Source organism: Prinia subflava, chromosome 13, assembly GCF_021018805.1.
Source record: "Prinia subflava isolate CZ2003 ecotype Zambia chromosome 13, Cam_Psub_1.2, whole genome shotgun sequence".
NCBI classification, from domain to species: domain Eukaryota; kingdom Metazoa; phylum Chordata; class Aves; order Passeriformes; family Cisticolidae; genus Prinia; species Prinia subflava.
Genome location: NC_086259.1, coordinates 14,075,492 through 14,099,752, shown reverse-complemented (window position 1 = coordinate 14,099,752; position 24,261 = coordinate 14,075,492). Strand labels below are relative to the sequence as shown.

General features: G+C 46.3%; 1 protein-coding gene across 1 annotated transcript in view; it reads right to left on the bottom strand.

The window, feature by feature from the left end:
* Positions 1-24,261, bottom strand: part of ATP6V0D1 (ATPase H+ transporting V0 subunit d1) — a 33,368-nt gene that overhangs the window by 2,200 nt on the left and 6,907 nt on the right. Inside the window, exons 2-5 of the mRNA XM_063410913.1 lie at positions 20,904-21,075; positions 7,192-7,370; positions 4,155-4,234; positions 228-305 (exon numbers count right to left, since the gene is read on the bottom strand). Of these exons, the coding sequence (XP_063266983.1) occupies positions 228-305; positions 4,155-4,234; positions 7,192-7,370; positions 20,904-21,075 (509 nt within the window). The remainder of the gene's footprint in view (positions 1-227; positions 306-4,154; positions 4,235-7,191; positions 7,371-20,903; positions 21,076-24,261) is intronic.

Here is a 24,261-nt window from a genome sequence, read left to right as displayed (position 1 = left end):
AAGTGAGAGGATGAAGATGTTGCCACAGAGGCAACAAATGTATCAGCACTTGGGGAACTAAAGTCTTACACAGGCAGTGTTCCCCAGGTCTCCCAGTGAGCAGGGCAAGGGGCATAGGGATGCTGAACACTGGAGAATGTCTAACAACTGGCAGACAAGCTGGGCCTGAGCAGGGAGTGATGATCATCACTGTAATACCATCCAGTTATGGGAGTTTCCAGACCTACCTCCAGGATTGGGCACATGGCATCTGCTGTGGTACCTCCCAGCGTCTTGCAGAACTTGTAGAAGGACTCCAGGTAAGCCTGGGAGAGAGAGGGCAGATGAGCATTCCTCTACACAGCTTCATCTACTCCCCCACAGGGCCCTTCAGCAGAGGACAGACAGCGAGCAGGGAGGCTCCCAGATGCTCTGTAACACAGCACAGGCACTCTGGCCCCATGTGAACTTGCCCACACAAGGACAGTGCTTTCCCCAGGAGCCAGAGACATGAAGGGTTGTGGTTGGGTTTGTTCAAGTGACTGCATGAGCTTACTGTGGGCAAGATCCCCAGGCAGCAAGGTTAAAGCCTATTTTTCTCCTTTGAGTCGCCTAACTCATTTGCTGAAGTCTCACGTGGTTTCCTGACCCTGCTCTGGCCTCCACAAACATGCCAAGCCACACAACCATAGCTGCAAGACCTACACTCAGAAAGTAGCGCTGTGTAAGCAGAGTCAAGAGATGAGACAGGACATCTGTGAAAGAAACCAGCCATTCTCTCTAATTCTCTTTTCACACTGAAGCCACTTGGTCTCTATCCCAACTGGAGCACTGCAGAAAACACAGGGCCAGGCACAGCTACGCTGCCTCCAGGAAACGTAATCCTTTGTGGAGATGTTCCGTAGTCCATCTGGAAGATGACTGTGACTCCCAGGGGTAGCCTAAGAAGGCTGTGGATGGCTAAAAGTATCATTCAGTAAAAATGTTCTCAGAAGAAGTAATCAAGTAATAAAATACATCCCTGGACAGAGAGCTGCAACCAGAATCACTTTAAAAGGATGGAACAAAAGGATGTTGAGACACCACAAATCTCTGCTTTATCACAACAACTCTAGGACTGAAGATGAACCAAGAATGTACAAGTTGGACACCCTCAGCCTGTGCACTAGGAAGGCACCTGGATTACTGTGTTCTGTAAATATTCGTTACCACACAGTGCAAGAGGACAGTGCTGGATGAGCATCTCAAAGAAAGCCTCCCCAGCACTTGCCACTTGTTAGGTGGAGGAGAGCACAGAGCATCAGTCTGCAGAGTTACCACAGGAACAAGGACATGGGCAACGGATGCTGTTTGAGGCCAACAGGAAAGGGAACGTGGAGAAGAGATTCAGTCAATACCTCTGCCCTGATCAGAGCTCATGCACAAACCTAAGCAAATATAGGAGAACTCAAATATCCAGCAGTGAGTGGGGATCCAATACCACAGTCAACATGGAAACAGTCTGCAAACAGTTGCACTGGGTGCCCTTCCAGTGACAGCAACTGACAGAAACACTCCAATGCCCTGAAGCCCTTACCCCAGGAATAGGGGTGTCTTTGCCTTTAATGATCTTCACTGGGTCTTCCCTTTCATGAACCCACCCCCTCTGCCTCCTGCTAGCCCCATCTGTCCTCAAAGCCAGTCTGAAGACAGGCCTGTGGCCTGTCCATCCACACTTACTTTTCCAATGTGGTCTACAGATACTACCCTCCCCTGCCAGGTGAGGAATCCTAGCCTTTTTCTGTAGTTTTCCATACAGAAGTCATCATACCCATGCCTCTAAATGTGTCTGCCTTAGCACCATCTCCTGTTTTGCTGTTCATACTCTGAGATGAGTGAAATGAGATAGTGTCCAGGTGAAACACACTTTACATATGGATGCACTAGCAGTGATACTCATACAGTTCTTTTCTACTGTTAGGAACATGAAAAGAGAGACAATTGCTTAGGTCAATCACTACCCCAGATTCCATTTAGTAGTAGGAAGGAACAAAGAGACCCTCACTGTATAAACAGAGTTAGGGTTCCCTTCTGACCTCTCCCATATACAACTCCACATTTATCCACACTGATTTGCCTGCTTTATTGTCCAGTCACAAAGCTCCTTCAGCTGGTTCCTATAAGAAAGTCACCAGCAAAGGCCAGCAGTCAGCTGGCTTCACTTCAACAAGAGATGGAACAAAGGGAGTAAGCACTGAAGATAACAATGTCAGCACACTTCCATTGCAAGACTTGGCTGCTGACTGCACTCTACACTAAACACTGACCATTTTAACCTCTTTCCCCATTTTAATCATATTTCCATTTGAGAACTTTCATTGCTAACAAGAAGCCTTTGTAAGAGCCTTCCTCCTATGAATCCTGCTCAAACCTTCTGTCAACACTCTCACAGATTCCTTAAAAAAACCTCCAGTATGTCTGGGAGATAACACTTCACCTTCCATGCCAACTCCCCACGGACGCAGGCATCTGTCCTGGGCTTGTTGTGTTTTTCAGAGCAGCTCTCTGCGGATTTCAGACCTGATTTTATTTCCCTCATTTGCATTGTATTATACATTTTCCAGTCCCTGGGGAGAGAGGTAGCTTCAAGTAGAGTCTGTAAGCAGCAGTCACCTTTTCTACCCCTTCATCCCTGTGATTTGTTATGGACAAAGCCCCTGTATTCCCTAGGGGCTGCTCTTTAGCAAGAACCAGTGCCAGCACACACTGAGGCATTACAGGCACCTACATTTCCATTTGTGGGTAGGAAGAGCAGACTACAAAGCAGTATTGAGGCTTAAAAAGGATATGGAAAGGACATAGCAACTGGGATCCAAGGGGATACATCCCACCTCCCTCCCAACCAGTTTTCCCTGTGCCCACTCTGCTGCCTGCCTTCCCCTCCTGCTTCATGTTAAGACCGAGGCCTGTGCCCTGCAAGGCTGTGGTGTTTATGCACGCAGGTGTCCCTCCCTGTTACAGCAAAGACCAGTACATGCCAGAGGCCACAGGCAGTTGGGCATGACTGCTGACACACGGCTCCTTTTCCTTCCCTTTGCCTTCTTCCCTTCACGCTTGACCTGCTCTCTGCCTCTCCAAACAGGCCACAGCTTCCTTGGAAAGAAGAGGTCACACTGACTGCAGGCTGGCCGTGACCAGCCAAAACGAGATTGACAGATAAAATCTACATCCCACCCCTGATCCAGAGAGCTGAGATGGAGCGATAGCCACAGCCTGCACATAAACATGTGCTTCGACACTGCCAGCTAAATCCAGACAGAGCCTGCAGAGGAGATGACAGCTCAGGACAAGGAGAGCCTTAGCCCCTCCACATCCTTCACCAGGACAAGGAGCTCCTTAGCCCCTCCACATCCCTCCGCCAACATGCTCTCCAGCTTGCACCTTTTACACTGCTCTACCAGAACACTTAACCCCAACTACAGCCACAGAAGGCTTGAGCAGACAGTTGGAAGGTCTTTGGGAAGGGTTCAAGACAGGGGGCAAAGCTGATGGGAGTCCTTCAAACAAGTTTAAGATTAGTTACTGTGAATGCAGTTAACTACTCCTCTGAACCAGTGTGGCGAGGGAGCAGACTTCTGCCTGCCTGGGGCATGAGCAAATTAAAAGACACAACCTCTGCAAAATCTCTTGCACAGACTCTTGACAGCTCAAAAAAAAAAAATCTTCCTCTCTACCTAGGCTCTGGTGCCCTGACTCGGCAGAGCTGTGTGATCAGATGTCAGGCCCCTGCAGGAGTGCTATCTTTACTTTCCAATGGATGCAATTCAATTTTGGCCACATTTAATCATCATGCCAGAAATAAATAGGGAGGTTTACATGTCCTTCCCTTCTCAGAGACAATTTCTGCCTGTTGCCTCTTGTCACTAGGACAATAGGCAACAGGCACAAACTGATGCACAGGAAGTTCCACCTGAATATGAGGAAGAACTTTTTTACTGTGTGGGTGACCATGCACTGGAACTGTTTGCCCAGAGAGGGTGTGGAGCCTCCCTCACTGGAGATATTCCAGAACCATCTGGACACAATCCTGTGCCATGTGCTCTGGGATAGCTCTGCTTGAGCAGGGAGGTTGAACCAGATGACCCACTGTGGACCTTTCCAACCTAACCCATTCTGCAATTCTGTGACTCATTTACCTTATACAGGGTGTTTCGAATTATTTCGATATTCATTTCATCCAGGTCCTGCTCAGATATGCAGTCTTGGAAGAAAGCAGCTGAAACAGAGCCAGAGAGAGAATTAGCATTGCCCTAACCAGACCCATGCTCAGCACTTTCCAGACTCCTCAACAATACCAGGCAGAAGCACACCCTGTGTTGAGCTTGTCCCTCCTAGGCTTGGCCCTTGTCTTCAGTGGCGAAATTCTCATGACTCAAAACCTTAGGCTTCTCCATGGTTCCTTAAGCCGTAATAATTTTTGGGATTCTCATATGAAAATATTTCTTCACCCCTTAGTCCTATGGTTTTGTTAACAGCCTATTCCCAGCAGAAATTTTCAGCTCTAGCCCCCAGTATCAGTGATAGAGAAGCCTGTATTTAAAAATAAGCAATCCCCAAACTGTTTTCAGATGCAGGCACCTGGAGGTGAAAAGGTAGCTTTGAACTGCCTACTACAGCATTGCCTAAGCACCTGTGAGACAGCAGCCAGTGAGACACAATGAACTGATGCTTCTCCCTCCTTCTCCAATATCTTAGTGGGATTAAGAAGGCATGGTGATGCCACAGCTCATATAAGCCCATGCCACTGGTCATGGTTGGAGTCAGGAGTTGTTTCTCCTGGTCAAGTCTATCAGTCTCATTTTACACTTCTTCCAAGGGCTTTTATTTCTCTAGCTGAAAGTTAGAAACAGGAGACAGAATAAACCAGTAGGACTTGGTAGGATGCTCAGCCCTACATACTTTGCTAGAATACCTCTGGGAGGGAGTTGGAGAAGTTGTTGCTATTAAAGAATACAGATTTCAGACCAAAGAGGTGCTGCAAGCTGCAGATACAGATGAGTCTTGTACATCTACAGTGGAGTGTAATGCTGCTGTTGTGTTCTTGCTAGCAAAGGAGTGGTACAATAAAACCCACTGACAGGACTTCCTGACTTCAACTCTCACTCAGTAACCAACTTCGCTGAACTTGCTACAAAGAGAAATCTGATCTGTCTCCACTTACACAGTGCAGCTGTGTGTAACACACACCACAGTCATGCTGAGAACTGACCAGTGCTCTGCTCTGTGCAACACACCAGCTGCACTGCAGCTCACACCTCTGGCCTGCACCACTTTTGGAGCATGAGCTGCCTGGAAGGACAGCAGCCACAGTGTGGGTCTGGAGGGTCCTGAACAGAGGTTAACCTTCCCAGAAGTTTCTTTGCAGCACCAGAGCACAAATGCCACGTGGCTGGGGGAACGCTGCTCCTGATGGTTGGCAAAAATGCAAACAGAGTGTGCCAGGACTGGTTTTTTACTGCAGGATGCGCTGGCCAGCCTGGATAGCTAAGCAGTGGCTACTTCAGAGTAGCTGAGGAATGAGTACACTGCTATTTCAATTCTTGGCCCTCCAATATCCCAAATTAGGCTTAGAACAAGTCTCATTTTGCCCTGTTAATCTATGAAAGCCATTTGGGGTTAGGCATTCCCACCAAGCCACGTAGCTACTCGTGTCCTTTTAGGAGATAGAGCTGCTGTTTCTTTGCGTGTGGTCACTGGAAAGAGTGCAAGTTAAACAACTGAAGCCTGCATGCCTGCTTGTTTAGGCAACACAGCTACTCCCCATGTTCCCCTGCTGAAGAAATGCCACACTGCTTGGTACACAGCCCCAAGGGCATGGCCAGGGCAAAGGTCTGGAGAAGCCAGCCCAGGCAGGGCTGAAGCAGGCAAAACCAACCCATGTACAACAAGTTCATGAATGCAAGAGGCAAAGACCCTCAACTGCCAGCCATGTTGTCCAGAAGCATCTCAACACTGACATGGGGCATTTTCACTCCATAATCTGCTGGAAGCTTTAAGGTCTCTGAGAGGTATCATCTCTGAAATATTCTGTTCTATCTTCTTGCCAAAATGGGAAGGTTCCCACTTACTTGTGAGGAGGATTTTCTTCCCACACATCATCCTTACAGTGGGCTCAACTCATGCAGAGCCTCAGTTCTCCTGCTGCTGTGTTGTTGCCCTGCCTTTGCAACCCAGATCTCTTGAGGCACATTCGCCCTTCTTTACTGGGCACAAGTCATTTTTCCATGACAACTACTTCATTTGCCCCATTATTACACAGAGCATTTACAAAAGCACTTTCAGTTCCAAATCCAACTATTTCTATCAAAGACAGTATGATGACTTAGAGTGTTTTGTTCTTTCTAGCAACCCCAAAAGAATGACTAATCACTGACTCAGGCATATCTCATTACGTTTTTGCCCACAGATGCTAAACTAGCAAGTCACCTGTGACTACCTCCCCTACTACTGCAAAGACTTCCATATTTTCTCCAGAACCACTTCCTACACCTTTTATCTTTAAAGGACAGATCTGTCTGACTAGCTCTTCATAAGACACTTGGTTTTAGCATTATGTGCCTCCTGAACAAGCCTGTAGCTCTGAGAAAATACACCAAAGTCCAGGATGCTGCTATACAGTGAGTTTTAAAAGGCTTTTGGGGATTTCTTTGTTTTGCTGTGGTTGTTTGGGTTTGTTTTTTGTTTACATAAAGGGCTTTTATTTAACTAGTGCTAATTTTAGTAGTCTCAAACAAGACTGAGCATGTGCAGATCTCTGTAATTATCTATAAAAACTGTATACAGGAAATTACCCACAAGTCCATCTAAAAGTGCTGGAAATCAACTGATTTGTTCCAGCAGAAGACCCAACAACCTTTCACAAAGGAGACTCAAGGCTTGGCTCACAAAAACCAAACTGTCCAGCAGTCTGCCCTACCACCATGCTGCTCTGGACACTGATTGAAGGGTACAGAGAGCTAGCTGGTCCTCCAGAGGAAAAGATGGCATAGGACAGGCACAAACCTGAACTCAAGCCCAATCACCACAGGCAGCACAGCCACAGCTGTGCACTACCCACCACTTTGTCTTCCTGGATCACAACTTAAGCTTAGCTGGAGATGTTTAGACGGGGGGAGAAAGGGACATCTGTTCCACCACACACAGCTGAGAGGTATTTTGAACAGCTCCACTCACCCAGGGGAGTGTCCACTAAGATTGCATTGTAGAGCTCTGCAGGTGTCTGAGCAATGTTCACAGCTTCCATCTGCTCGAAACTTCCCAGGGGATGGCACTTGGGCACCAGTTCGGAGATGGAACGCTGGTGCAGAGTCCCAGTGATCAGCAGAATGACATTGTCAATCATGTAGCTGTACCTGAAGAATGAAAGAGAAAGACTGAAACAATACATATAATATGAAACCCAGCAACAGGCTCACATCATCTCCTCGTGAACATCTCCAGAAAGATGCACGCTTCCCACAAAGAAGTACTAAGGCACCTCCTTAGCATCTGTTTATCATGCCAGCCTACGAAAAGGCAGTCAGGCATAATCCCGGAGTGTGATTTATGCCACGGCTGAACCACACCATCTGGGTGCCACCTACCACTGAAGAGCATTAGATAGGAACTGACTTCTGGAGGTCTCTGGCCCCCTACCCAGCTCCAAGCACAGCCAGCTGTAGCTGCTCAGGCAAAAAGACTGCTGAATGTTCATATGAACTTTGAATTACTTGCAAGGATGTGCATCTCACAACCTCCCTGTGGCTCTGCTTCATCATCCAACCACACTCCCAATGAAAAGGCTTTTCCTAATGTTCCCCCATAGTCATTTGTCTACTGTCTCTCCTTCTAACCCCAGACACCTCCAAGAGGAGCCTGGCTTCAGTTTCTGTGCCAGCAACACTGTTCCATCTTGCCAAGTGAAAGGAGGAAGGGTCACATTTCTGCCGCCTCACTCCATTCCAAAAACAACACGACTGGAAACTTTGTACAACCTTCACTCACACCCTCACTAAACTACACACAAGGTTTATCACACCTCTACACCAAAAGCTACAAACTTGTCTGCATTAGCCCAAGTTATGACACCCCAAACTGAGTTCTCCATTTATATTGTTCAGGATTAGCACTCAGTCTTTGGCACTGCAGCAATGGGACATTCAATCTGGAATCACAGCACCTGGTGTAAGTTCCAACACAAGCCCTTTGTGCCCCTTCTCTCCAGTATGTCAATTTTTCTCCTGCACTGAGGAGCTCAGAACTGTGCATAGCATGATGTGAGGTGAGGCCTCCATTGAGCAGAGGAGAAAGAACACCTCCCAGTACTCCCAGTCCAGCCAGAGAAGAGAGACACAGCTGGCCTGAAGACTGGGAACACATGAAAGACTGGTAGCCCTCTCCAAGGAGAAGGTCCAAGCAGGGGATCAAGGCATCACATAAATACTAAGTGTCCCCAGCAAGAACAGCAGTGATACTCTAGGCATCTTCATCACCAGCTCAGCCACAAGCCAACCAAGCTGGGAACCTGAAAAACATCAAATGAGATAAGGGGTTTTTTTACTCAGCAGAAGTTGCTTTTGCACATATCCCTCAGCAGCACAGGGAGGCACAGATGCTAAAGAGCAGGGTGTGTGGCATTTTACACTCCCTTGATCTCACTGCTAGAACTCCTAACTTTAAAAAGTCAGATGATGGAAAAGACCTGAAGAAGCTCCTTGGCAGGAGCTGCTTCAAAACAAATGAGATCAGGCCTGAACTAGAATGGCAGAAGGATCTATGCACATCTGGAGTTGAAGCTCTGCTGAGAGTCAGGCTCCCCACAGGTACTTGAGTACTGAAGAAAGGGAACTTAAGGCCAGCATTCCAGGACTGTGCTCAAGACAGGCATGGCAAGGCTCTGGTGATGTTTGCCAGAAACACATTGGGATGCTGCTGGTCTTTGTATTTCCAAGCCAACAAAGAGCACAGTGCAGACCTGATTTCCTTTAACCACATCAAAGGCAGGTAAGCAGAGCCAGTTAAAGGCAGTTTTTGCTAGTTTTTATTAGATGGGCTTACTGCCTCTCAAATATGCTCAAAGGGCATGTCTATGAACAAATCAAATCCACACCTTAGTTCCTCAAACAGGTGCTGCTTTTTTCTCTCCAGGCTGAAAGGCTGCATAATGCACCTCCTGGCCCTATAATTTTTGCAGAGCACCCTTCTGTTTTTGCAGCCTACCTTTCCTGATTCAATCTAGAACCAGGGCAATCAAGCACAAGCTTCACGTACTAGGAAACCTCCTTTTGCCCTTTAATCCACAAGGTCATTATCTTCCCTCCTGTTTGTGCAGCTCTCACCATGGAGATGATTGCAATCTCCAGGACAGCAAGAAGGGCCTGTTTATGAGAACTGAGGTAAGTCCCTTGCAGTAAGCAGCTGGTTCCTGGTAAATAAAAGCATCTGCACCCTAACACAGATGCCTCTCCATGAGGTATGCCAGAACAAGGATACAGAAGATCATTTCCCAGCTCTACCATCTGCCCTCAACATGGAAGTTTCCTCAGTGCAACACAGTAGCTTTAAGGAAAGACCATAGGCAGCACTTCTTTCAACAGAGCAAGGCAGCAATACCCAATGAGACCAAATTTGTTACTTTAACTCAGCCTATGGTGAAGGAATAGGTAAGGAAATACAGTCATGTATGTCAGCACACCTCCTTGCTACCCCCAGTTTACTACAGATACCACTCTTCACAAGATATTTGCAAAGAACTTGGCCAAAGTCAACTGTACAAAAAAGGAACTGAGCAGAACTATCTGGAGCTCTACTGCTCTCAGGTCTTCTGAGCAGCTTACTGGAGGTCCCACCAAGCTCATCCATGCCTTCCCAGTTCAGCTCAGCACAAAAGCCACAGCCAGGTTTCAGGAGAGCTGCCAAAATTTGACTCTCTTTACACAAAGAAGCTCCTGCTTTCGGACTGATGGTCTCAGGAAAGACAATCCAGCTGGCTTCCAGTGCCAGAGAGCAAAGCATGGCCCTCCTTGTTTAATTTATACCTCTTAACTTGACCTGTTCCCTCATCCTTCAGGGAGGTCTGGGAAATACATGGTCTATATCCCAAATGCCAAGGAGGCAGCAACTATTTTAAAGATTACTTCACCTCCTTAAATCTTGCTGTCAAAGGATTCATCCCTGCAGGAAGAGTTAATATGCGTGAGACATAAGGGGAATTCTCATTCAAATTTCCCTTCTGACAGCACTTCAAACCTTCACTATAACAAGGGAGATAGAGCAGGACAAAGGTCCAGGCCAGGCAGACACCAGCAGCACTACCCAATCCTTCACAGTAGCTCCATTTACTTCAAGCAAGGCCAGGCCATCTGTACTCACATTCAGTCCCTACTTCATCCAAGTAAAACCAGTCACAGCTCATGGCTACAAGGCAAATCTTCCAGTGCCAGGGCAGCTGGAAAAGCTTCTTCTCATCTGTGGAAGGGGCAATGGTCACATTGCTGTGTCACATTTCGACAAGGATCCATCTGCCTCCATCAGCAAAGCTGTCCCAAGACCACAGCAGAGGTCCTGGCTGTGCTGGCATTTTCTCCCAGGCCCAAAGAAATACATTAGGTACAGTGGCAGTAGTGTTTCTAAGAACCTCCAACTACTTGTGTAATAGAACAACTTTTGTTGTCATCTTCCTCATCTCCTATAAGGTTCTGAACAGCTTCAAATGTTTCAGCTCTCATGGTTAATGCCTACTCAGACCCCTCCAAGAGCATTTTAACTTTCACTAGTTCTCAGTGCAGCTAGTAAGAGGACCAGGTTCTGGGACACATGAGAAAACAGAAGTAGTTTGTCACTTGCAACATCATGAAGTCTTACTTCAGCCCACTTGGATGGTCTCTTCATAGCAAAACTCTTGCACACAAACATGTTTTACACTCATGCTTTGAGCTGCCTTCTGCTCACCCAGGGACATGGGCATAAAAGCAGCCAGAGTCTGACATGCAGAGTCATACCAGGCATAACTCTTCCTGTCACCCACTGAGCAGAGGTGTGGTGTATTCCAGAAATTCACTTTCACAGAAACACAATTTGAGCCAATACTGAGAAGCGTCAGTAACATCTCACAGGAGAGTATAATTTTTTATTAAAGGACAGAAAAGAGTCAGCAAACATAGAAATATCCTCAGCATCATCCACAACAGGGAAGAGATGATGATTTACAGCTTCCTCAGGTCAAGACAACTGGAGCCACTATCTCTGCTTCTCCATCGACTCCCACTGCAGAATATGCATTGGGAGATACTCAGATAAGAAGAACAAAGTCAGGCTAGGATATGCCTAGAGAAGCAAAAAGAGGGGGGTTGGTGGGGGAAACCCTCCTTCCAGCAGCAGCAGGTCAGAGGACATTCTCACTGCTGGTTTTGGGAGATACTGTCTCAGGCAGACACAGCAGAGACCCCTCATAGAGACAGTGGGAGAGCCAGCCCCCAGAAGCTAAATCCTGACACAGTCACTTATGGGTAGCAATGGAGCAGAATTAAGCAGGAGTGGAGCACAAGTGCAAAACCCATGCACAAGTACCTTGACAATGTATGTTTCCTCCTTCTGGCATTATTTAAATACAGACACTGATAAATGAGACATGCAAGAAAGACTGCAGTGGCCCACTGAATATTTGGAAAGGCTGTTTTAGCAGGGGAGCACATGAAATGCATGAACACTAATCACACAGGGTATTTGCAACTTGGCCTCAAGGCACTCAGGCACAGCCCTGCAAGGCAATTACCCCAAAACAGTTACAGCTTCTCCCTCCCCCACTTACTAATCTAATCTAATCATAAAGAGTCATTGTCCTACACCAGATAGGTTGGTCTTTTATTGCCTTCTGTTCCAGGACACTAAAAAAACCGTTAACAATACTGCAAGTGGTCACAAAGCGTGACTAATGATGGAACATTGCATGACCTGAGATTCTCAGGGATCCTCCAAAAGTAGAGCCAGAACTGTAGCTTAACAGCTGCTCTGCAAGGGATCATGAGGTCAGCCCTCCATGTCACAGCCAACAGACAGCGGGAGGCCAATGCAGAGGTGCATAGCCGGGGTTTTGTCAGGATGGGTTAAGATGTTGCCTTGCTCAGGCAGCTTTAATGCTTTCCAAAACCAGCATCAGACATTAACTCAGACTACTGTGAGCAAGGCCAAAGTTCCTATGTGACTGCACTGGGCAGTTACTCAGATTACTATAGAAGCATGTATTTATTTTGGGATGAAAAAGGGAAATTTCCAGTGGGATTAGAGCAGTGCTCTGAACTCGGCATGAATTCTAGAGACAGCTTTAAAAGATAATGAAGTCGTTTTGACTATAGTCACTTTAGCATCTAGCACTTTCCTTTTGTAGCTCATTCAGTTCATATAGTCAGGGAGTGTTAGGAGAAGTAACTTAGGAAAAAAGTTTCAGGCTGGTTGTACCACTGCTTCCTTGGGTTTGTGCATAAATACACAGATCCGTCTATATCCCACTGGATACTGTGCTGGTACACAGAGCCACTTCTCACACCTCTCTCAAGCTCCAAATGTTAAGCAGCCACAGGGGAAAGCAACACACAGACTTCAAAGCCCAAAAGAGCAGTGGCTGACACTAAGAATAGTGCCAACAGCTGAGATGTTTGTATCTGCAGGGTCGGCTTAAGATCATTAGTAAATAACTGCACAGATGTCCTGATCTGGAAAGGAGAGGAATGTTGCACATCAGGAAGATCTCAGTACCTCACTGAGACTTGTTTGAGTAATAGACAAGGGATATGAACAGAGTCAAATCCTTTAATCAGTTTTTTCAGCTCTCATTAGAACATGCCAGATCAGCAGCAGGTCCACTTCTCATCTGCAGCTGAAGCTCAGACACCCAGGAACAGCAAGAACAGATGCAGTGTGTGAGGGTCTCTGCTCAGTGTCCTCGCTGGTTTCTTCCTGTCTTTGCACACTGTCCTTCCTAGAGTCACACCAATACAAACCATACCTAAGTGCTACATTTGTGGACCTGCCCAAGAGAAAGCTGAGAATTTCATGGTTGCCACCACAAACCAAGGGCACTAAGCCAGTAAGTGGGTGCTCTGCTAAACTTAGATCAACAAGACCAGTTGAGAGCAGAGTTATAACTTCACAGTACTACAGAGGCTGTGGCAGCCTTTCAAAACCAAGTATCCAGGAATGTTCTCAGCATTAATCTATATTTAGCTGTATCTCCACATGATTTTTACCATCCTCTAGTCTAGGTCTCTTGGGATACTGACCTCAGTTTTCCGCTGGTATCATCTGTTAACTTACATGCAGTGATACAGTGCTGCCTTAAAGATTAATGAGAAAAAGCTACAAGAAGTAGCTTTTGATTTTAAGGCTTTCTGAATTTGACTCAGTGTTCCTGATCTGTAAAAACTCCTTGAAACACCAGGGAATGTTTTGAACACCTTACAGCCTGGTGCAAGAATCTCTGGTTACCTAAACTTGATGCCTCAAAGCTTGAGAAACACGAGGCTAATATGCAAAGCTGAGCTCAGGCACCCTGGATCATGTTGAGATGACTTGAGCCCTAATTAAATTTTAAATATTGACCAAAAACATGTAATCATGATGCTTTCACAGGGACCAGCTGCAGAAGTCAAACTTGCATAAAGTTTATCTTATTTTACTTGTAAAGCAGAAACCCCAAAACATTTAATGGATATAAAATAAGAGGAAAGGCTGCACTATTCACATTATCCCCCGAAGTGTCTCTAGTAGCTAAGAAACTTGAATGAGTTTAGAGGTCTAAAAGCCTCTACCTACTTCTCAGTGAATGTGTGGTCTGGACCCAGCCAGTGTCCAGAACATCTCCGTGCATACAGACCTGCTGCCAGCAGAAGACAAGAAAATTCATCATCCCACTTAACATGCAGTAAACCATGTGAGGCAGACACAAGATTTAGCTCAGCCTCTAAATATTGTGGTACTTGTGCTAAGCTCCACAGAACTATTTGCTAGACTTCAAACTAGCTTACAGAATGGACCTGGGAGAGGGGACTAGGACCCAAGATGCCCCCAGGAAGCCTTCAGAAGCAGTGCCCTTGGCCTCCAGACCTTCTCTGGGCAGAACTTGCCAGTCTAGAGCATTGGGTGAGGCAAATCAATGAAAAGGTAAAAGAAAAATAAAAGCTGCTAAGGTCAAGCAGGAAAGACCTTGGGAATGGCTTCAGTCAAGGAGTGAAGCATGTTACACGTGAACAGAACTGCCCAGTGAGTGCACACTCACCTAATGGCCCAGAGCTTGCATGCTGGAGCCCCTTCTCAGGCTCCACAGAGTTTCATCAAAGACTTATCTCAGTGACACTTGGGCTGACATCTGGCGCTCATCACTCGTCATTTGCTGCATCTTTACTGCCACCAGTAATATTTTGTTAGCTTTTCTGATCACTACCATAGCTCACTGTTTGTTAACACACTGTGAAGAACTGCTGCTTCATACAAGAACAGTTAGGTTGTTCCCATTCAAATCCACTGGCCAAATTAATGTTTTTCAAGTATCAGGGAAAAAAAAAGCATCCTTTCAATGTAATATACAGTGAAACACACCTTTTAAAGATTCCCTTTCTAACGAGGGCACCTGCAATCACACCACGACTCCCACAGCCACCACCATGAAAGCCAGTCCATCATCACAGACATTGGTTCTGGGAAAGCAGTATGAGATCAGCATCCTTCGGGAATGCAGGTGAACAGATGCAGCTCTGATGCTACCATCCAGAGGACACAAGTCTCTGATCATTTCCAGACCATTAGCTACATGCCCTCTTATTTTCAATATTGCGTAATCCCTTCAAGAACTTGGCTTATCAGTTCAACTTTGCACTCCCTGCAAACAGGGAAGCTGTTTGTCAGAAACCTGTGCTGCTTTGCCAAAACAATCTCAGCCAGTAAAAGGCTCTTAAACCTTTTATTACAGAATCCTCAGTCACTACAGTAATTTTTGCTTCCTAACCCCAGTGCCACCAAGGAACCTGACTGAGATAGCATAGTATAATTTTAAATGCAGCAGCATTAGGAAAGAGCCTTCAGATTGCTGGACTTGTCCCAATGAACTACACCTAATGTAAAGCAATTGGAGGGTTTTTTCCTTCTGCAGGAAAGGATTTCAAAAGGATGCAGTCATATTTTGTAACCTCCACAATTATGCCAGGATGCACACTCCAGTAGTTTTAGAATGAAGACAGGCAACTTCCTACTCCAGAGAAGAGGATTAGTGCTCTTCAGCTTAAGTAGCAATTGAAACAATTTGGCTCCAGAAAAACTACTGCTGCAAAATTAAAAGTGAACTCAAAGTTGTGCAGCAGAAACTAGACTATCCAGTGCAGGGGAGAGGCAGAGCAGGACTGGGTCAGGGAGAAGGTAACAGAGGGAAGTCTCAGTAAAGAAAAGACACACACAAGAGGAAAAGGTACATGCAGCCTCATCAAAAACACATCTTGTGACCACAAAAACATACTGAAAGCCAAGCTCCCAGCTGCATCCTCGGGGCAAAAAAAGAACCTGGTTCCCAGCCCTTGCAGGCTGGTAAGATAAAGATAAAAGATGACCTAGTCTGTCCTCTAATGACAGGCTTTATCACAGATTTGGAAGATGTATTTAGACTCAGCTTGTCCCCAGCCCTCACTCCTACAGAACACTCAGTGTCCACAGTTACCAGCAGCTCCCCCACAGAAACCAACCCTTCTCTGCCCATCAGTTTGCTGTGAGGGTTCAAGGGGCTGCCAGGGCCCCAACACTGGTTTGCTGCAAAGCCAAGACTTTCCAGAGCGGGGAAGAGACTGTGCTGTAGAAAAGGGGGAGGGAAAAAACCCCAAAACAAACCCCAAACAAAAAACCACCACACAACAAAACCCAAACACCCAACCCAAAAAACCCACTAAAGCCTTTTCCCTGCCACTGGAAAAATACTAAAGCTGACAATCTGATCAGGCTACAGCAGGCTGGAGTCAGGATTCTTTATCACAATGGTGCTCCTATCTAAACCATATACACGAACACTGGAAGGAAGGAGAGACAGGTCATGGCACTGTGTCAGGCTAACACAAAGAACAAAGCCTGTACAGAAAGGCAAGGCAGCACATCGCAGCACATCACTAAGAAGAACCTAAAACCCACTTCCATCCCACAAGTCAATATGTGCTTGTTGAATTCAGGAAGTGGCTTTTGCTGTTTCAAGAACACTTAATACCTGTTTGTTGCTGCCCTACAGAACATCACTGCATTCCCTCAGCCAAAAAGTCCATTGTTTGTGTTGGAGCAGTGATGTTAAAGGACAATTTGTGCCTATCACTCAGAACCTACTATGGTTGGCTGAAAGACTTGGGGAAGCACCAGCAGACTTCCAGCAAGGAGCTGCATGGCAAGATGCAGAGCTAGCAGGTGTGTTATGGAGACTGTAGCAGGCTCAGCAAGTCGAGCTTTCTGCTTGCAGTGGCAGAGGCTGCCAGCTACAGCCACCACTTGAAAAAACAAATTGAGGAAGTTGGCTGATTTCCCTTATTTTGGTACTAAGAACACAACACTTGCCACAGAAGAGTTCCTGGAGAGAACCAGAGCCAGGAAAGAGTCAGCGTGGTGCCAGGAGAGGAGCACAACAGGACAAAAAAAATCAGTGTCAGCAAGTGACTTGGGGAACAAAGACCTCGTTTTGGGATTGCTGCCTAGCCGCGTTCTGGGGTCAGTTTTGCTCACGTGCTTTTAAACACTGTCCTTTCTCCTACACTCAGGATGGAGGCTAACTCCTGCCCACCTCCCCAGGTGACCATGCTCACCCAGGCTCGCTGTCCACCTGGGGACAGGAAGCACGGGGCTGGAGTGCCACCTTCCGGCAAGCACCCGGCAGCGCGGCCTCCCCTCCTCCCTGGAGCCGCGCACGGACACGTCCTCTGCTCCAGAGCCCCTGCACTGCCCCTATTGCTGCCCCTCCTTTCCCTGCACTCACTCACTGCAGGGGCTGCTTCTAAGAGGCAAGCGAAATGACATGGTATCATTCCGCCTGGGACAAACGGCATGGCTCCCGGGATCAGAGGAGACAAAGATTATGGCTGCTCTCGCATTAGACATTTCCCCAGATCTCAGCAATGTGTCCTGGGGCAGATTGGAGCATCCTCAAAACACAAGCACAACAGTCACCCGATGATCCACTCAAAACCACCTCAACGGTTCAGCAGGACATTCAGGAAGGAGAAAGCTTGACTGTTTTTTAAATGCTTGATCCACCTCCTGGCATCAGCCACGCACAGCCTGGGCACTATCAGTGAGTGTTAACAGGCCCCAATGTGCCCATCTTACACAATGTTATCTGCGAGTCCTAAGAAGGCCAAAAAGGTAAGTACACACAAAGACATCCAAGCAGCAGTGAGTTTCAAAGCTGAACTGGACATGCTACAAAACATTTCCTTCCAATTTGAGCCAGACACACCTCCTACAATCCCACTCAATGTTAAAAATCTCTGTTTACAACTCAAGAGAGGTGAACTCAAGGTTTCCTCCTGCACAAGCCAGCCCTGCTCAAACTTTCCACATCTTTCCACTATTTTTAATTTTACTTCAGCCTGTATACTATTAGCACACAGATACATCCAGTTGAGTACAATTTCTTCTTCTGACCACCTGGTGCCTCAATTGCCTTGAGCCGTCCACCAGGAGCAGTCTTTATCATTTCCTGCTCAAGTTTCATTAACTACCCTGAAAGAATGGAGTGGGAAACAGCCATGTTCAAAAGGTAAAGATAAATCACCCCCTTATCTGTGTGTGCACCCAGAATGAAAAATCAAGAGGCACAGGCTTGTCCCAGCGTCCCCCAGGCAGACAGGATGACACAGTACACAAAATCCCCAGCACTGCTAACATGCTTTGGCTGAACATTTCTACAGTGCATCCTCCATAAAAGCTTGAGCTAGATGAAAACCACTGGCACAAGTGCTACCAGCTCCAAAGAGAGCTGTTCGGCACTCCAACTATTTGGGACACACATGGGAAGTTTAACATTGTCAGCAGACAAAATTTCTGTCCCCTGCCCCAAACCAAGATCTATGACAACTCAAGGGACAGTTTCAGGGAAGACAGTCTGAAAGGCAGCCCAAGAAGTCACATCTAGTCCACCCTCTTTTCTACTAGACCTGTCACCAAAATAGTAGGTTTAGCTTGGGAAGATACTAAGACCCACTGGGCAAAAGCAGCACCCTCTCCAAACTCCTCGTGGTTCACTGTATCTTCTGTTTTAACCTGTCTGTAGAGCCATTATAAGTTATTAGAGATTCTAATACCCCGATAGTGACTCCCACCTTGGACCAGTCAGAACTGGTAACGCCTCTACTTCAACAACACCCCACTGGTGTGATGAGTGCAGACCCAAGAGAGACCCCTCCATAAGTGGTGCAGCAGAACTGTGACAAAACCCAGCTGAACACTTGACCTCCTTGCACAAAAGACTCTGCAAGAGAGTGCTGACATTCCATATGGGAAAGCAGCTTTTTCCTGCTTCACCTTTTGCCTTCCTCTAGGCAGCACTGCAGACAGTGGCATTAAAGCAAATCTTGTGGGTAAAAAGGAAAAGAAGAGGTAAGAGTCAAGACAACTTGAGGAAGGAACATTCTGTGCTGAACAGAACCAATATATTCAAAAAGAGATTACGCAGTAGCAAGAGATAGAGGTATCTGCACAGAATCATGTTTTGCTGTAGAGAACTCATCAAACATCAGAATGACAGAAGCAGAACAAGATCAAAGTTAAATCAAGTTGAGGGCAGAACACCAGTTTTAAGAAGTGATTCCAACAGTCGGTAAGAACCAGCCCTTCTGATTACACAAGATGTTTAGGGTCTTCTGCAAAACTCGAGGTGGATGTAGACACTGGATAAAGAGCAACAGGACTCAAGTAAGAGGGAACTGGATTTCCATGGCCATCCATAGCCTTCCTACCAAGTCAGGCAGTGTGTAACCAAGGCAGGAGTGGTCTGAGACAATTCAGTTCATGTTTTTCACACAATGGTTTTTAAAGTGAGACTGTTAGGCAACAGCAAAGTTTTAAAGCGTGCAAGATACTGCTGGACTGCCCAAACTATTGCCTTTAAATAGAAATGACAGAAGCATTAGTGATTCCTATGATAATTCCATGGAGACATTTTCATAAACCTGTAACAAAGCAAAGGAAAAGCAACAGTGGAGGACCACCCACCTAATATTGCCAAGTTCAAAAACTGACATCAGTTCAAGCACTGATGTCTTGACAGAGAAGTCAAGATGGGCAAAGAGGTGTTTTAAGAGTTACGCTTGAGAGAATAGAAGATACTGCTCCATACAACCAAGATGATGAACTAGAAATTGCTTCATTCATTGCAAACACTGCTGCAAAACGAGCTTAATAATGTTTTGCTCCATATCTGGGTCCAAACATGAAAACTCCAGAAATTTTACTGACAAGCTTATAAGTAAAAACTATTTCTTAGAAAACAGGAAAGGCTTAGGAGACAGCTTTAACACACTGACACAGAAAATAACAGATATGAGCCACTGGGTTAGAAAGTGAGATAGCAGTAGCACCCAGACACAGAAAGGAGTGAACACAAAGGCACGTGGCAGAGAGATGGGTGTATAATCAATATCTGCAAATGCAGGAGATGCCACAGATAGACGAAAATTTAAAATTTTTCAACCACAAAGGTCTTTCTACATCAGCCTGCATCATTCCAAAACTTGTAACCGATAAGCAGAACACACAACTGCCAAAAATGCAAGATTAAATATCACCTGCCAGAGCGCTTGTGATGAGCCCAGGCTCACTGTCCAGAGGTGATACATTAACTATCCCATTTAAGAATAGAGTATGATCTTCTCAGAAATGCAAGTTAAAGTCACATTCTACTGAACCAGAAACTCACTTTTGTCCATGAGGCATCTCCTTGGTGGTAAGAGGAGCCCATTGGCTGTGCAGTTTGCAAGCTAAACTAGGGCTTACAGGAATATATACAAAGGAAAAGAAAAAGGTCAATTTTACTCCCATGTTCCAGATGTAAGCTAGAACAACTAGTATCCCTCTGCCACTAACAATTCCATTTTGTTACCGAACAAAACAAGAGCAGCACACTGGGAAGCAGAGGGTTGTGCAAAACCTCTGGGAGACGATACCTCAGGACTGCTGGGCTATTTCAAGCTTTTCACATCAGCTAAACCTGCTGTGGAAGCCCCACGTGTTCCCATCAACTGACAGATGTGCTGAGGCTGCTGCAGCCCTGTGTTTCCCTGCTGTACATTCCAGGCCCCGCCTTCCCCTAGGGCTGGCATCTGCTGGATCCCACTGAGCTGTCCAAGAAAAATCAGTCAAAGGTTAACCCCAAAAGGGAAAAGTTGCTCAATTTCTGGCCAGCTCAACTCCGTGAACCAGTTTGTGATGGGGCCAGAGGAAAGCCTATAGCCCCTGGGGTAGGACAGGAGAATCACATCAGCCCTGATGAAGGCTGATCAACCCCAGTGGCTCAGAACTAGCAGGAACTGCTGTAATGCACAAGCATGGCATGCCTATGTCTTGCAGGAGGACCACAGTTTCAAGAAACCAAGAACACTTAACACAAGGGACAAAAACAAATGGTACCTCTAAGACACAGAATCAATACTGCCATGGAAGGCAGCCAAGCAGCTGTACCAGTGGAGCACATACTCCCTGGGAACAGAAGCCTGTAACAACACAGCGATACAATGCTGCTGCTTTGAGACCTCCAGATACAACCATACCCATTTCACTCAAGAAGCTGCATAAAACACAACAGGCACAGGGCTGAGAGTAGAAAGCTGGTCTGAGAGCTCTTGAGTCTGGAAGAAGACCAGCATTTCCAATGCTGCTCATGACCAGCTGGTACTCACGTGATAAAGTCCAGAAAACTTGCCAGGGGCTCGTACGCGTGGTTCCTCATGTGACGGAACTCCACCACCATCTTCTCCTTCAGCTTGTCATCGATGACGGACACAGTGAGCGGGGAGGCTTCATTGGCCAGGAAGTTCCCATAGTCTGTGCTCTGGAGGTGCAGTTTCAAGTCTGAAAAAGAAAGAATAAGTCCACTCTAGAGGGTTTTGGGCTGGGTTTGGGGTTTTTTTTCAGCATTGCCAAGAAAGCTATTGCTCAGCACTTCTCTGAATGATCTCCTAGACAAAACCCATGTGTTAGGTCATACACTTATATTTGTGCTCAGTTTTCTCATGGACCACCCAAATGCAGGAAAAGATCAGTGTTTCACCGTATCAGCCTTGCCTCATCTTAAAGACAGATCTGTGACACCATCTGTGTAACTGAGCACACACACTGGTGCCAGCTGTTCACCCTGCTAGGTCAAGGTGGAAGCTGACTGATTTTCTAGGAGGTACTTGCTAGAAATCCAGGGGGAGAAAAAACCCTAATAACTTAAGCACAAAAGGGCTCTGGTTGCAGGCTCCTCTGAAAAAATCACAGCCAAGAACCTAACTGCATGCACAGCAAGTGTCCCCAGATCCTAGTGATGTGCAGGCATTTGTAAAGCTTTCAAAGCCAAAAATATAGAAACAGCAACTTAGAAATTATAAACCATCTTGGTCTTACATTATGAAAGCAGCCCAGCTAACTCTGCTGGGAAACAGAATTCAGGCATTAATAGGTAGAGAGAGGCTAATGAAGATGAAGGCCATTCAAATCCATCTCACAGCATAGGCAATCCCTGCCCAGGATGGAAGAACATGCTCAGAAGTCTTCCCCTTCTCCAGTTTCAAGCAGAGGAAACCTTTGTTTCCTCTCTTACCCCTGCTTGCAGGTCAGGTGCCCAACCAAGCTGCAGTCCTGGCCAACAAGCAACCACAACACGCTGAGTTCTGTCAAGATAAAAGCTGTTTGAGCCAAAGCATTAAAGTGTCTCTGTGGAAAAACTGAATCCAGAACTAAGGAACGTTATACAATCCTACTCCTCAAAGCTCTACTAGTTGCATTGGTACACAATGTTCATCTCCCTTCAGCTTCACCTCAGAGGGCCAGTTAGGCAAGCATCCTCCCAGGAATTCAAGACCTTTATGGGGTAAGGAGAGGAGCTGGAAGAGTTGAGTCAAACCAGATGTGAACACACCATCCAGAGAAAACAAAGACAGACATTTCTCCCTGTTCTTTCTGAAGCAGCATTACTGAGGCTGTCTTTCCCTTCCACTGAGCCATGAGAGTCCTCAGCATTATGGCACAAGCACCCACAGCACCGAGGTCAGAGCAAGCACCCAGCCTGGTTTGAGGAGTTTGATCTTTTGACATTACACCCAGCCATGGAGCTGCTCCTCAGGCTCCAACCTGAGCTTGTGCAGGATGATTGCAGCCTGAGGGATCAGGGGTCAAACGGCTTCCAAGCCAACTGACTCTTCTGGGTATTTCCAAGGGGGTCCAACAAAGATGGTTTTGACCCAGTACTCCGTAGTTACAAAGGTGTTCCCACTGCTCAGTGTTGCAGAAAACAGATGGAGTTTAGGGAAGGAAAATAAAGGCTGAAGACTTAAATACCACTCAGTTTGTCATGTTTCTCAGTGATTTACATGAGAGTTTTAGAGGCACTTGTAGAAAGGAGGGGATTCTGCTCCTCTAGTTGGCTCTGGTGAGACCCCACCTGCAGCACTGCATCCACCTCTGGAGTCCTCAGCACAAAAAGGACATCAAACTGTTGGGAAAAGGTCCAGAAGAAGCTACAAAGATAATTAGAGGAACGGAGCATCTCTCCTATGAGGAAAAGCTGAGAGGATTGCAATTGTTCAGCCTAGAGAAAAGGCTCTAGGGAGACTTTATTGCAGCCTTTCGGTACCTGAAGGGGCTATAGATGGAGAGGTACTTTTAACAAGGGCATGGAATGACAGGACAAGGGGTAATGGCTTCAAACTGAAAAAAACCTAAGTTTAGATTGGATATTAGGAAGACATTCTTCCCTGGGACAATAGTGAGGCACTGGCACAGGTTGCCCAGAGAAATTGTGGATGCCCTATCCCTGGAATTTTTCAAAGCCAGATTGGACAGAGTTTGGAACAATCTGGTCTAGCGGAAGGTGTCCCTGCCCATGGAAGGGGGTTTGGAACAAGATAGTCTTTAAGGTCCCTTCCAACCCAAACCATTCAATAATTCTGTGAATCCTGGATGCAGCAAAGAGAGCTCCCCATCCAACTACACGCATCAAGGCTGAAGCAAAGCAGAGATCTAACCTAGATCTCTGTTCCCCAGGGTAATCTGCAGCTGAACAGCTGTGGTTTATTCTACCAAATCGTGGTCAACTTATGCTCACACTTGCAAGAGAGAAGAAATTGCCTGGGTAACTCAGTTGAGTCTGCAACACAAACCTTGCCACAAACACCAGATCATGCCAGAAACTGGAGTGTCTCTCACCTCCACGCAGCCTTCATGGGTTTATTACTGATAGTAATCACTTCCTAAAGTCTTCAAAAAGCCCAGCTCACAAGCAGCACCCTGTGTGCAAAGGGTTCTGACCCATCTGTTCTGCAATTGCTTAATTTCTGAAAGCAAATACAGATGGGAAATCTACCTGAACTACATCTTAATGAGTTTTTGTCCCACTTCTTAAAGCTCTTGAAATATGAACTTTGGAGTCTGAGTGGAAATTAAGTTCCTGACAGATCAGGACTTTACTAGTTTGCTTTTAGCAGAAACAAGAGAAAACATGGAACAAAACTGATCAATTAATATGTTCAACGAATATGAGAGAAAAGGTCCTGGTAAGAGAATTATACCCATAAGCTCAGATTTCAAGGGAAGGCACAGGGAACTGCAGAAGTTGCATTCATGTACCTCCTACTTGCAGTTTCCTGCAGCTGTGCAGAGCTCTAATGGAAGCTAAGGCTGCCCAAAAAGGCATGTGATGTTGTTTTGCAGCATACAGGACCTTGGAGAGGAAGCAGCTATTACATATCCTCCCAGATCTGCCTTCAGCAGGGAAGCTGCCAAAGCTTGTTTCCTCAAGTCCAACACCATCAGTTTGTTTTGCTGTCATCACAACCTGAAACTCTGCTTTTGAGGTTGCAAGCAGCTCCTTTGCTATCATGTCACTTGATGCTACAGACTCAGTGACACAAAAAGAAGTTTGCTGTACTTCCAGGAAGCCAGAGCTGCACTGCAAATAGACCACAGGCACACAGGCTGCACACTGTGCCTTGCAGGCTCTCCAAGAGCTCAGAGCAAGCTCCCATGAGCTGCTTGGCCAGAACATTTTGCCCTGCT